The sequence below is a fragment of the Microtus ochrogaster genome, chromosome X, assembly GCF_000317375.1.
Source record: "Microtus ochrogaster isolate Prairie Vole_2 chromosome X, MicOch1.0, whole genome shotgun sequence".
Taxonomy (NCBI): domain Eukaryota; kingdom Metazoa; phylum Chordata; class Mammalia; order Rodentia; family Cricetidae; genus Microtus; species Microtus ochrogaster.
Window position 1 is genome coordinate 29,354,894 of NC_022026.1, and position 14,471 is coordinate 29,369,364.

The following is a 14,471-nucleotide window of genomic DNA, read 5'->3' on the forward strand; positions in this document are numbered from 1 at the left end:
TGAAGCTCAAACAACAATGCTATTAAGTGAAACAATATCCAAACAGAAAGGTCAAACAGTGCAAGAAAAAAAAAATCATGATACACAGACAAAATAGAACTATGCAGACAATATTCTTCCTCCTCTCTATATGAAACTAGGACCTACATTTTTTCCATCAACTCTAAAAATTCTCTGCAAATTCTACAGCAGTAGTAAGTTATCTCTGATTGTACTACATACGAGGGAAACTGCAGCCCATGGCACTAGAACTTGCACGAGAACGAGAACTTAGGCCAGCACTGTCTAAAATCAAGGCAAGGGCTCTCTCTTCTTCTTCTATCAGAGCCTCTTGATACTGAGACTGGAAGGTAGCTGGGTGTGTCCCATAAACCTTTGCCACAAACTCTAACACTTTCATCTTACTAGTTTCAGCTCGAGCCCGGGGCCCCCACACATACTCATACCGCACAGGATCACTATCCGCTACTGGCTGGTACACCAGGTACTGCTCCTTCACAAACTCATTGGTTATCAGCTGCCTAGGGTCACCAAAGATGAAATTATTTACCCCAGCATAGATTCCCATTGGATTCAATGCTTCCCAAATCTCCTCTTCAGTGGCACGGTTGCCTTTCAGGAAGACAACCCCTAGGATGATTATCAGGAGACCAGTCTTAGGAAAACTAAACTCATCACTACGCATCCCATCATAGGTGAGACCTAGTTTGATAAAGAGAGCATAGACGTGGTTGACAGGATCTACTTCCTTCACACCTATGCCAAAAACCATCTCCATGCGTTCAGCAGATCTCATGAGGATTTCATGAAAACGATTTTCATCTTCTCTGACAATGAGTCTCAATATATCAATCTTGCTCATCATCTCTTTCATCTGATACTTGTACAGCATATAATTCACCAAGAAGTCAACTTTACTATCGACACTCATCACAGGTACATTCATGGTGGCTGGTTGACATGGTGGATTGACTGGAGAGCCCTGTTCTTGGTTACTAAGATCCCCACCTGAGTTTCTCAAAGAGTCACAGGGACTCTGAAGACCTCCAGAGGTACTAGGTGTCTCATCTGCAGGATCATTTTGGTTGCTAGCCATCAGAGAATGGGAGGAGTGACATGGCTCCTCCACATCCCTAGACACCTGTGGAATCTCTAGGCCCTGGCTCTCCTCACTAGACATAAACTGAGAGGAGGGAAATGGATCCTCCACATCCCTGGAGACTGCTACAACCTTTGTCCCCTCACAGGTCTGGTCCTTCAGACTAGTAGCCATAAGATGAGAGGAGATACAAGGCTCCTCCACATCCCTGCAGACTGCTGCAATCTGGCTGTGGGTCTTCTCACAGGTCTGGCCTTGGTCAGCTGCACATTCTGGATTCTTCTGAAGTTTAGACATGGTGACTGTGGTGAATAGAAGCAGATGAGTGTGCACACAGGAAGGCAGCAATCAGGAATCACTGTTTGAAAAAGAAAGGGAGAATGTAAAGTAATCAGCTAGTAAAATCAATTCCAGTCACGGTGAATGGAGTTCCAAAAATCATGTGATAAATGTTTAAAGCAATAACTGGCAGGAGAAAATAAGAGACACACTGGGTGCTAGCCAACCCAACATGAAAGTTATCAGGGTCCATAGCACATACATGTGTAGCTCTCTATTTCCCACCCCTTTTCTAAATGAAAAAAAAGTGCAAAATCTCCACAAGTATGATCATCATGGAAGCTAATGGGCGTAAGCCACATTCTCTAATAGAACAAAACTACCCACCCCCCGAAAGGTGGGTATGAAGTCCTACCTGTAGCTGAGAAACTACAAGCATGCTACTACAGGCAAATGATAGCTGCTGTTACTGGAGAATCAGTTTTCTTTAAGGGTACAACATCCAGGTATGTTGACCATTATCTCATGGAGAGCCACACACATTCAATACTATACGGCAGCACAAATAGTGCTTAATGGCTTAAAAATTAAAGAGTGCAGAAAGTTGAACATGGAGAGAATGAAGTTGGATCTGGGAGGAACTAAGGGAAGGGGTGAATATGATCAAAATTTTATGAAATTTTCAAATAAAAAAAATAAAGCCTATTCCCTTAAAACTAAAATTATATCTTCTATAAATTTAAGAATAAAATTTGAAATTCCTCCTTACCTGAAAATTCTCTGGGCCAATGGCAGAAACTAATTGGCACAGAATTTTTGTGTGGTGTGCTGATCCCCTCACTACTCAGGAGCCTTACTTAGAACCAAAGAGGCTCGCCTCTTCTCTTGTGAGCTTACTACTTCTGCTCTCAGACCACAGTACATGAAGTGAACTGTTCATTCACTATCCTTATTTGAATTATCTCCAGGAGCAGACAGAGTTTCAGGGCAGCTAATTTGTTAGCATTTCTCTACTTGACTGTATGTATCACTCACTATTCACTCAGGATAAACACACACATCACAAATCTTGAGACCCCTTTCTTTTCTTGAACTGATATTCCATCAAACTAACTCCCTGTATCCCTGTGATCACAAAGGAGCAATTGAAAGGCATTCAATTTATCCATTTTCTCTCTAGAATCTGTCAACTGTGGTGGGACAGAATTCTGTTGACACCACTCGGTTCTTGGGTATACGTTCCTATCTGCCTCACTATTTGCCTTTTCTTTAAACAATGTAAGTGTCTGGGATATGACACAATTGTGTTAGAACAAAATATCCCCAGTCTTAAATCAGCAGAAACAGGAATTTATCATATATTATAGTTTGGCAGTCTTTCCCATGGCCTGCACAGGCACACAGGGAAACTATGTAGGGCTATATTAATCCAGATATTCTGAGATACATGATTCCTTGCAGCTCTCTGTCAAGTCTTTTACTTGGAGAACTGATTGGGCTACACTTTCTACATTTTGATTGCTACTGGTTCAGTTCCCTACCAGAATCAGTTCGTCTCAACTTACACAACTGCAGGGAACAGGATGAGAAATCTGTCTGCTAAAACCCAGCTTACCTCTGTGAAAACAGAAGATACATCTATTGGAGACTTATGCACTTGAAAGGGTAGATCCCTCAGCCTTCTTTGGTAGGATTTGGAACTTTTTATGCTACTTTTATGAGATAGCAGTCCACAACAACAAACCTTTCTTCTTCCCAAAACACGAATTAGGAAGGGTTGGGATTCTTATCCATACCAAGGTACCCTAGACTAACAACAGTATTAGAGTTTTTTCTCTTCTATCCTACTATGGGTAATACCCTTATAGGCATTTCTCAGTCTGGATTCCTAGCAGTGCTCATAAACTTGAGGCTATCATTAGAACAAATATATTTATTTTTGAGTCAGGAAAATGAAAAGAGAGTAATGAAACCCCAAGTATATTTCTTCAAAAGTTCATAATTTGAAAATCTGAGTAGAGCCCATGCAGATAGCAAACATAGTAAAATAAATGTTCATCAATATTTATTCAATGTCTACACATCAGTTACTAGTACTGCATAAGACTCCTTGCCCATGCTAGACTGTTTTTTTAAACACTGACTACCCAACTATTAAGAATAAAAGAAAGTAAAAAGAGGGTCTTTTATATGTACATTCTAGCATCCAAGTTCTAACATGATATACGTAAACACTGTGGCCCATGTGTTGCCCCATTTGTTGACTCAGAATACGCACCTTAATCCCTGAAAATAACTTCAAATCTTCCCTCTAATTTTCTGTCTTCACTGTTTTAGTTCAAAGGACACAGCTCCCTGAAAAAGAAAGTGAAGGCATAAATGATGTACATTGTGGATACCCCTTCTAGAGCCCTCTTAAGGCTGAGCAAGGAGTCAGAAAAGAGCACCCTTGTAAGACTTTCTTCTGGAAAATGGAGTCCATGTGGCTTTCTATCCTTCCAAGGGAGGTTCACTGAATGCTCAAATTGCCTAGGGTTCATGGCCTAGAATTTATAATTTCACTGCAAAATATCCTTCCAATTACAAAGTATCCTTCCAAATAAGTGCCATGAAATTGTCCTAGTTTGCTTCTCTGGGTGTTTTGATAAAATACTTACCAAAACCAACTTAGGAGGAAGCAGTTTATTTCGCCTTGCAGGTTACAGCCTACCACTGAAGGAAATCAGAGCAAGAACACAAGGCAGGACTCTGGAAGCTGTACCTGAAGCACATTCCATGGAAGAATGCTGCATACTTACTTTCTTTCCCTGGCCTTTGGGAGGTATGAGTAAGAATGTCTCCATCCCTTAGGCGCATATATTTCATTGCTTAGTCACTAGAGAGTAAGATTATGTGAAAGGATTATAAAGGTTAGGAGGTGTGGCCTTGTTGGGGGAAATGTGCCCCTGTGGTGGGCTTTGAGATTTCAAAAGCAGATTCCAAGTTTACAGTCTATCTCTGCCTATGAATGAGGAGGCAGCTCTCAGATACTCCAATACCTGCCTGCATGCTTCCACACTTTTCACCACATTGATAATGGATTACCCTTTGAAACTGTAGGGAAGCCCTAATTTAATCACGCTCTCTTATATGACTAGGGTGGTCATGGTGTCTCTTCACATTAATACAATAGTGACTAAGAAGCTGGTACCTGGGGATAGAGTATTATGACAGGCATGACCATGATACCGGTTGGCGGAATGTGGACTTTGAGATGTTGGATTAGGAGATCAATTGAACACTTTAATGGAGGATTAATAGATCATAATAGTAGATGCTTGGAACGCAGAGTTGCTTAGAGCAATGTAATTGCCAGGTCCAAGAGATTTCGGGGAGGTAGACTGCCTCTCAGTACTTACCTAAGCAGCTGTTTTAGAGCAGAGACCATCACAGAAATCCACAAATGGAGAACAGGACAGGAACTCAAAACAGGGCCAAAATACACAAAAAAGCTCATAGTGGGGTGTCCATCCCCATGTGATAAATCTGTATTATAACCACTACAAATAAGCCTCACGGTACTTTGAAGAAGAAGAACAGAACAGTTGTAATAGGCAGAGGCAGAAGAACTGTCAAAATTGGCCTGATCTACAGATCCAGATCAAGGTAATCATAAACTACAAGGTAGGATCCTTTCTCATAGAAACAAAAAACAAACAAACAAAGAAAAAAAACAAACAAGACTTATGCCTATCTGAAGAGTTATTGGTAATAAATGCCAATTGAATTGGGAGACTCAGTTTTCTTCAGGGATGTAGGCCCCAAGAGAGTCCAAGAGACAGTCCCATACTTATGCACACATGGGTAGTATGAAATAGACTCTATATATTAAAGAATGGAGAGATGTTATGGAACAAGAAGCTGGGCAGACAGAGTTAGAAGGGTAGTCTCTATTGTTGAATAGTCACACACTTCGCAAGGTGGAAGTAATCTCTAAGCTGGAAGTAATCTGAATGCCTCTTCCCTAAATGATGTGGGACAATGGTCTGTACCCTGTCACTTGTATATTAATAAAATGTTGATTAGCTAGTAAGTAGCCAGACAGAAAGTATAGGTGGGGTGACGAGAACAGGAGAATTCTGGAAAAAGAAAAACTCAGTCTTTAGTCATCACCCAGACAGAGAGGAAGCAATATGAGAATGCCTTGCTGATGAAAGGTACCAAGCCGTGTGCCTAACACAGACAAGAATAATGGGTTTACCTAAGAGGTAAGAAAGAGTTAATAGGAAGCTTGAGTTAATAGGCCAACCAATTTATGATTAATGTAGAACTCTTTGTGTGTTTCTTAGGACTGAATGACTGTGGGACCCGGTGGGACAGAAACCTCTCTCAACACCTGAGGATTAGCTTCAATATAACCAGAAGGCACCATGCGATCTTCCAAAGGGGAGAGGCAAACAACAATCCTACCCAGCTATGATGTCAACGGCAAACAACCAGAATGGCTGGATAACCCTAAGGGTGCAGTAGCAGCACACATACCTTGGCAGTCACATACAGGTTTTCTAAATGTACTTAAGACCCACCAACAAGTGGAAAGCCAGGCTTGGCTCTGGAAACTGAGCTAACTCGCCAGTGATAGTGAAGTCACCAATATTGGAGGAAAACCTAGAACCAGTAGTTTCAAAACTAGCATAATCCCCAACAACAATCTAAACATTTGTCCTTACACCCACCAATATGGTAGCTTTTACTCTTTAACATGGAAACTTCTATTTGCAATAGATGGAGACCACGACATAAATTCCAACGAATAAAAATGGAGTTATGGAGCCCAGAACCAACAAATACATCTATAAAATAGTCTCATACATAAAGTTTAGGGAAGATTTTGAAGTAAGGCAAGCTGGTGTGGGAGGTCCTTCTGTCTGTGTTGCTTTTATTGGTTAATGAATAAAGAAAACTACTTTGGCCTATAGCAAGGCAGAATATAGCTAGTTGGGGTTTTAGTTATTGCTTGCTTTAGATATGATAAAAGATAAGGTAGATATAAGTATTGTAACTCTAATTCTTGCTTGATACCCTTTTTATATGTAATTGTAATAGTTAACTCCTTCTTTTGTATTTAAACAGAAGATGTGAGTTGATGTGGGATTCTCCTCTGTATGCTGTGAATACCAATGATTAATAAAGAAAGTGTCTTAGCTCTGAGCACGGCAGAATAGAGGTAGGTGGGAAAAACTAGGCTGAATACTTGGAGAAAGAAGGCAGAGTCAGAGAGAAGCCATTTAGACAAAGACAGATGCTAGAACTTTACCCTGGTAAGCCACAGCTTTGTGGTGATACACAGATTAATGGAGATGGGTTAATTTAAGATATGAGTTAGCCAGAAATATGCTTAAGCTATTGACCAAACACTATTGCAAATACTATAGTTTCTGAGTGATTATTTAGGGTCTGAGCAGCTGGGAATAAATAAGCAGCCTTCCTATAACAGGGAGCAAATAGGGTGGAAGTGCTAGAAATTCAGGACATTTTCTGTGAGATTATATCTCCCAATAATGTCAGATAAACATAACTGGTCACTGATATTTCACTTGTATTTTAATAAATAAAGCTCACTTGAAGTTCAGGGATTAAAACAGCCACACTGATCAGCCTTATAGACTAGGCAGTGCTGACACCTACTTTTAATCCCAGTAACTACATTATTTTGCTATAGAAATGGGTGGTAATCATACATGCCTTTAATTCCAGCACTAGAGAGGAATGTGAGATGGGAGGGAAGATAGCTCTCACAGTCTCACAGTGAGGTTCCTGGAGGCAAGGTTATTATTTCTGACTGAGGTAGAGGTAAGATCTAGTGGCAGGCTGCTTTGCTTTCCTTCAGGTTGAACCCAATACCAATCTCTGGATTTTTTTTTTTATTAATTGTGCAAAAAAAATCACACAATGTTTGGCAACTACATCCACATAGAACCCTAAAGAGCCAGGGAAGGGATTCTAGAAACAAAAGAACAAAGCCAAGAACGGCTTCTTGGTACAGGATTGTCTCAGGTAGGCTCTGTTTGTGAGAGGCAAGCAGAGGCATAGCTCCTTTAAGAGAGGTCTCCTGACTCAGCATTAGTGGCAGAAATCATTGAAGCTTTTTAAAGAGGTTCTGGATGTCCCACAATTTGCTCTGTACACCAGGCTGGCCTAGTACTCAGAGAAATATGCCTGCCTCTGCCTCTCACATTCTGGGATTTAAGGCATACACCAACACAGCCCAACTTGTAAAAAAAGTTTAATGATAAATATGAAGTTCCCTTGCTATTTAAAGCTACTCTTATCACCTGAACACAAACAAATTGAAGATTCATCAACAGACGATAGGTTAATGTATGGAATATCCCTATAATGAACTGCTACAAACTCATTAAGGAAGAATACAATGGTGGTAGCTCTCCATTAACACAGCATTAAGGAAGCTGATAAAGGAGATATAAAGAATGGAGGAGATTAGCTTGTGCTATGCAGTGAGGCATAACATCTATAGTTACTGGTAAGCAAAGAGATCCTTTTTGCTCAATGCACACTTAAAAGGAGCAAAACTGTGTGTTCCGTGTGTGTGTGTGTGTGTGTGTGTGTGTGTGTGTGTAAAGAAAGCATCTGGAAAAAAGCTTACAACATGCTAATGGTTGGCATCGTTTGACATGTTAGCCATGGAAAGGTAGGCAAATTATGTCAGTAGCCAAGTGAAAAAAGGTTAAAACCCTTCTGGAATTTATGATCCCAATAACACATGAATTGAACATGTATTGAAAGGAAATATATACACATTAATAGTAGGCAAAAAGAGGCTCTGTTACCAAATATTTAAGTGATGCTTATGATCAATCAGCATCTTCCTTCTTTGTGGTGACATGGACCTAGGAACTCTAGAGTTGTGCCAATAAATTTGGCTCCCACTAATACCTCGACCATGAAGCTAGACTGACTCTCAGAAAGCAAAGGAATGGGGTGGAGTTAGCCACCAAAGTCGTAGATTTAATTCTAACCATATTATTTAGCAAATTAAAGATTTGTGGTCAGAAAAAGATAGAGAAAAACAGTATAGACAGTCTCAGACAATAAAAAAACTTCTAAACATTTTTACTGAATGTTTAAAAATATGAATAGGCTTGGGAGAGAAAAGAAAAGGGATAGAGAATATACTAAAAAAAATTTTGAGTAGTTGGGCATGGTGGCATGTGCCTTTAATCCCTGCACTTGGGAGATGGAAGCAGATGGATCTCTGTGAGTTTGAGGCCAGTCTGGTGTACCGTGGGTTCTGGGACAGCCAAAAATACACAGAGAAATCCTGTATCAAAAGTTAAAAATAAAAATAATAGAATTAGAATTTTAAAAAAAATGTTAAGATGGAAAATACACAGAGAATCTGGACAGTAGGTTATTGTGTTATCTTTGAATTGTTTGATTTCTGAGGAAGGATCAACAGTTGGTAAAACACATTTGATTATTAAGTCTGCTGGATTAATCCAAGCTATATATTTTGAAAATGCCTTGACTTCCAAATTTAAGTCAAAGATATGTTACTTTGGAGAGGAGGTTTTACTTTTGTTTCCATAGGAAATGAGAGGCTATTGATTCATTCTGGGTTAAGAAAAATAAGGTTTGATCAAGGAAGAGCCCTGTGAAAAATCTCTAAAGGGAATGGATAGTTCAGATGGTTCAGTGAGTTAGAGCACCTCTGTTGCAGTTACTTCTGAGTTCTGCATCCAGAACAGCTTCAAGGCTGGTGGCTAAAATGATTAAGCCTGAAAGTATACTCCAGTAAGGACTTGACCATAATCATAAATTTTTTTTACCTTAATCCCTGAGGATAACTGCAAATCTTCCCTCTAATTTTCTGTCTTCACTGTTTTAGATCAAAGGACACAGTTCCCTGAAAAAGAAAGTGAAGGCATAAAGGATGTACATTGTGGATACCCCTTCTAGAGCCCTCTTAAGGCTGAGCAAGGAGTCAGAGAACAGCACCCTAGTAAGTTTTTCTTCTGGAAAATGGAGTCCATGTGGCTTTCTATCCATCTAGAGAGGTTCACTGAATACTCACATGGCCCAGGGTTCTTGGTCTAGAATTTATAATCTCACTTCAAAGTATCCTTCCAAATAAGTGACATGAAATTGTTGTCCTAGTTTGCATCTCTGGGTGTTTTGATAAAATACTTACCAAAACCAACTTAGGAGGAAGCAGTTTATTTCACCGTGCAGGTTATAGCCTATCACTGAAGGACGTCAGAGCAAGAACACAAGGCAAGAATCTGGAGGCTATATCTGAAGCACATTCCATGGAAGAATGCTACATACTTGCTTTCTTTCCCTGGCCTTTGGGTAGTTTGACTGAGACTGTCTCCATGCCTTAGGGTCATATATTTCATTGCTTAGTCACCAGAGAGTGACATTATTTGAAAGGATTATAAAGGTTAGGAGGTGTAGCCTTGTTGGGGAAAATGTGCCCCTGGGGTGGGCTTTGAGATTTCAAAAGCCCATTCCAAGCTTACAGTCTATCTCTGCCTATGAATGAGGAGGCAGCTCTCAGATACTCCAATACCTGCCTGCATGCTTCCATACTTTCCACCATGATGATAATGGATTAACCTTTGAAACTGTAAGGAAGCCCCAAATTAAACACTTTCTCGTATATGACTACCGTGTTCATGGTGCCTCTTCACATTCATACAACAGTGACTAAGAAGCTAGTACCAGGAGATACAGTATTACGACAGGCATGACCATGATACTTGATGGCAGAATGTGGACTTTGAGATGTTGGATTAGGAGAGCAACTGAATACTTTAAAGGAAGCTTAAAGGACCATACTAGCAGATGTATGGGAAACAGAGGTGCTTAGAGCAATGCAAATGGCCAGCTTCAAGAGATTTCAGAGAGTAAGAATACTAGTAAGTTCCCTGAAACCACTCTTGTGATATTTTGACAAAGTATGTGGTCAGGTTTCCCAATAGTTCTAAAAATCTGCCTGGGGCTAAACTGAAGAATTTTTGATTAATTTCACAGGCAAAAAACGATTTTAAGACAGTCTAGTATTGACTAAATCACATGGGTATTATTGATCACTCTTACGTAGATATAGAATAAAAAGGAGCAAGTTGGACAAAGAGAAATACAAAATGCATATATTGAGGAGAAAAGGAGCACCAGGAAGCATAATGTTACCAAGTTGGAATCAAGAAGACAAAAACTTAAAAGAAAAGCCTCCTTCTAAATGAACTAAAGTAAATGGTTTCCTCAGGACAAGATCCCAACCAGCTAATCTTTCAGTTTGTTAAAAGGATTTAAAGGAAAACTTCTATATTGAATGAAGGAAACCATTAACAATGCAATGTAACTGAAGGGATCCAAGTTCCACTCCCATTAAGCAGCAGGATGTGACCTCTTTATTCACATGGTTCCAGCTTTAGAGTCAAGGACAGAAGAAAGGGGTGGTGAAATATTCCTCCTTAGCTTAAGAAAGCAACTGAAGCAAGCCGTGTGTCAGAGGTATCTTTGCATTGAGGCCCTGAGAGGCCATTGTGTGAAGCTGTAATGGCAAAGGCTGGATTGTGTTGGAGACCCCAAGATTCTGGAAATGCTAAAGTCATGGGATACCTGCCAAAAAAGTTGAAGATTAAGTATAGAACCACCCCAAGAGAGAGCAGTATGTTGCAAACAATAAAGCTGAAATGAGCTGGAGACCTGGAGTGTGCTGACATCAGACACAGAGATCCAGAATTTGAGTTTACCCTGCTGACTTTCGTCTTGCTTTGTTTTAGTACTTCCTCACTGTACTGTCTGGCTTTGTGTGTCAACGTGACATGAGCTAAAGTCATCAGAGGAAGAACATGAGCTGAGGAAATGCTTCCTTGACATCCAGGTTTAAGGTATTTCCTCATTTAGTGATCAGTGGGGGAGGGAAAAGCCTATAATAGGTAGTGCCATCCCTGGGCTGCTGATCCTGGGTTCTATTAGAAGGCAGGCTGAGCAAGCTTGCTTCCCTCCATGGCTTCTGCATCAGCTCCTGTTTCTGGGATCCAGTCCTCTTTTGAGTTCCTGTCCTGATTTCCTCCAGTGATGAACAGTAATGCTGAAGTATAAGCCTAATAAACCGTTTCTTCCCCAACTTGCTTTTTGGTCTTGGTGTTTTGTCACAACAAAAGAAACCCTAAATAAGACACTCAATGTGCTCCTTTTAGAAAGGCAATGTATTGCTTTCTCCCTTGGTATCCCTACCAGTACCACTTTCCTAAAACACTATAATTCTCAACTAAATTCTATCAGTCCTTATCAACATAGACTGCCTCTCAGCCCTTATCTAAGTAGCTTTTTGAGAGCAGAGACCATCCCAGAAATCCAAAACTTGAGAACACAACAGGAACTCAAAACAGGGCCAAAATACACAAAAAAGCTCATAGTGGGGTGTCCAGCCCCATCTGGTACATCTGTAATATAGCCACTACAACTAAGCTTCACGGTACTTTGTAGAAGAGGAACAGAACAATTGTAATAGGCAGAAGCAGGAGAACTGTCAAAATTGGTCTGATCTATAGATCTAGATCCAGGCAATCCTAAACTACACGGTGGGATCCTATCCCAAACAAACAAATAAAAAAGACTTATACCTATCTGAAGAGTTATTGGTAAGAAATGTCAACTGGAAATAGGAGAATCAGTTTTCTTCAGGGATGCAGGCCCCAAGAGTGTCCAAGAGATGGTCACATACTCATGCACACATGGGTAGCATGAAATAGACTGGCTATTAAAGAGATGAAGAGATGCTATGGAACAAGAAGCTGGGAGGACAGAGTTAGAAGGGTAGTCTCTATTGTTGAATACTCATGCACTTCACAAATAGGAGCCATAGATCTCTAAGCTGGAACTAATCTGAATGTGTCCTCCCTGAGTGCTGTGGAACAATGGTCTGTACCCTGTCACTTGCATTTTAATAAAATACTGACTGGCCAGTAGCCAGACAGAAGGTAAAGGTGGGGTGATGAGAACAGGTGAATTCTGGAAAAAGAAAAGCTCAGGCTTCAGTTGTCACACAGAGGGCAAGCAAGACGAGAATGCCTTGCTGATGAAAGGTACCAAGCCATGTGCCTAACACAGACAAGAATAATGGGTTTATCTAAGATGTAAGAAAGAGTTAATAAGAAGCTTGAGCTAATAGGCCAACCAGTTTATGATTAATGTAGAACTCTTTGTGTGTTTCTTGAGACTGAAAGACTGTGGGACCCGTTGGGACAGAAACATCTGTCAAAACCTGAGGATTAGTTTTCATATTACCAGAAGGCACCATGCAATCCTACCCAGCTATGATGTCAACGGAAAACAACCAGAATGGCTGGATAACCCTAAGGGTGCAGTAGCAGCACACATACCTTGGCAGTCACATACAGGTTTTCTAAATGTACTTAAGACCCACCCAATAAGAGGGAAGCCATGCCTGGTACTGGAAACTGAGCTAACTCCCCAGTGACAGTGAAGTCACCAATATCGGAGGAGAACATAAATCACTAGTTTACTAAACTAGCATAATCCCCAACAACAATCTAAACATTTGTCCTTACACCCACCAATATGGTATTCTTTACTCTTTAACATGGAAACTTCTATTTATAATAGATGAAAATCACCAAAGAAAATTCCAACAAATAAAAATGGAGTTATGGAGCTCAGTTCCAATGAATACAACTACAAAATACTCCCGTACTTAAAGTTTAGGGAAGATTCCGGTGGAGGGGAAGCAGGTGTGGGAGGTCCTTCTGTCTGTGTTGCTTTTATTGGTTAATGAATAAAGAAAACTACTTTGGCCTATAGCAAGGCAGAATATAGCAAGTTGGGGTTATAGTTATTGCTTGCTTTAATTATGATAAAAGATAAGGTAGATATAAGTAATGTAACGCTAATTCTTGCTTGATACCCTTTTTATATGTAATTGTAATAGTTAAATCCTTCTCTTGTATTTAAACAGAAAATATGAGTTGATGTGGGATTCCCCTCTGTGTGCTGTGAATACCAATGGTTAATAAAGAAACTGGCTTAGGTCTGTTTTGGGCAGAATAGAGGTAAGTGGGAAAAACTAAGCTGAATACTTGGAGAAAGAAGGCAGAGTCAGAGAGAAGCCATTTAGACAAAGACAGATGCTAGAACTTTACCCTGGTAAACCACAGCTTTGTGGTGATACGCAGATTAATGGAGATGGGTTAATTTAAGATATGAGTTAGCCAGAAACATGCTTAAGCTATTGACCAAACACTATTGCAAATACTATAGTTTCTGAGTGATTATTTATGGTCTGAGCAGCTGGGAATAAATAAGCAGCCTTCCTATAACAGGAAGCAAATAGGGTGGAAGTGCTAGAAGTTCAGGTCATTTTCTGTGAGATTATATCTCCCAATAATGTCAGATAAACATAACTGGTCACTGATATTTCACTTGTATTTTAATAAATAAAGCTCGCTTGAAGTTCAGGGATTAAAACAGCCACACTGATCAGCCTTACAGACTAGGCAGTTTTGATACCCACTTTTAATCTCAGTAACTATACTAGATTGCTATAGAAAGTAGGTGGTAGTCATACATACCTTTAATTCCAGCACTAGAGAGGAATGTGAGATTGGAGGGAGGATAACTCTCACTGACAGTCTCATTCTGAGATTTTCTGGAGGCAGGGTCATTATTTCTGACTGAGGTAGAAGTTAGAAATAAGAGCTCATGGCTGGCTGTTTTGCTTTTCTTCAGGCTGAACACCAATGCCCATCTCTGGATTTATTTTTATTAATTGTGCATCAAATCAACAATGTTTGACAACTACATTTACATAAAACCTGAGAGAGCTTGGGAAGGGTTTCTAAACACAAAAGAACAAAGTTAAGAAAGGCTTCTTAGTACAGGATTGTCTCAGGTAGGCTCTGTTTGCAAGAGGCAAGCAGAGGTATGGCTCCTTTAAGAGCGGTCTCCTGACTCAGCATTAGTGGCAGAAATCCTTGCAGCTCTTTTAAGAGGCTCTGGCTGTGAGAATTCAAGAACAACGGCAATGGGTTTTTGATCCTACTGCACGTGCTGGCTTTGGGGG

At 40.2% G+C, this 14,471-nt stretch overlaps 1 protein-coding gene across 1 annotated transcript; it reads right to left on the bottom strand.

The window, feature by feature from the left end:
* Nucleotides 1-214: 214 nt before the first annotated feature.
* LOC101987703 (melanoma-associated antigen B16-like) lies at nt 215-1,396 on the bottom strand. Its single transcript, XM_005358659.2, has 2 exons — nt 1,232-1,396; nt 215-1,141 (listed from the first exon to the last, which is right to left on the bottom strand). The coding sequence occupies exons 1-2, from the start codon at nt 1,394-1,396 to the stop codon at nt 215-217; spliced, it is 1,092 nt and encodes a 363-aa protein (XP_005358716.2).
* Nucleotides 1,397-14,471: the final 13,075 nt, after the last annotated feature.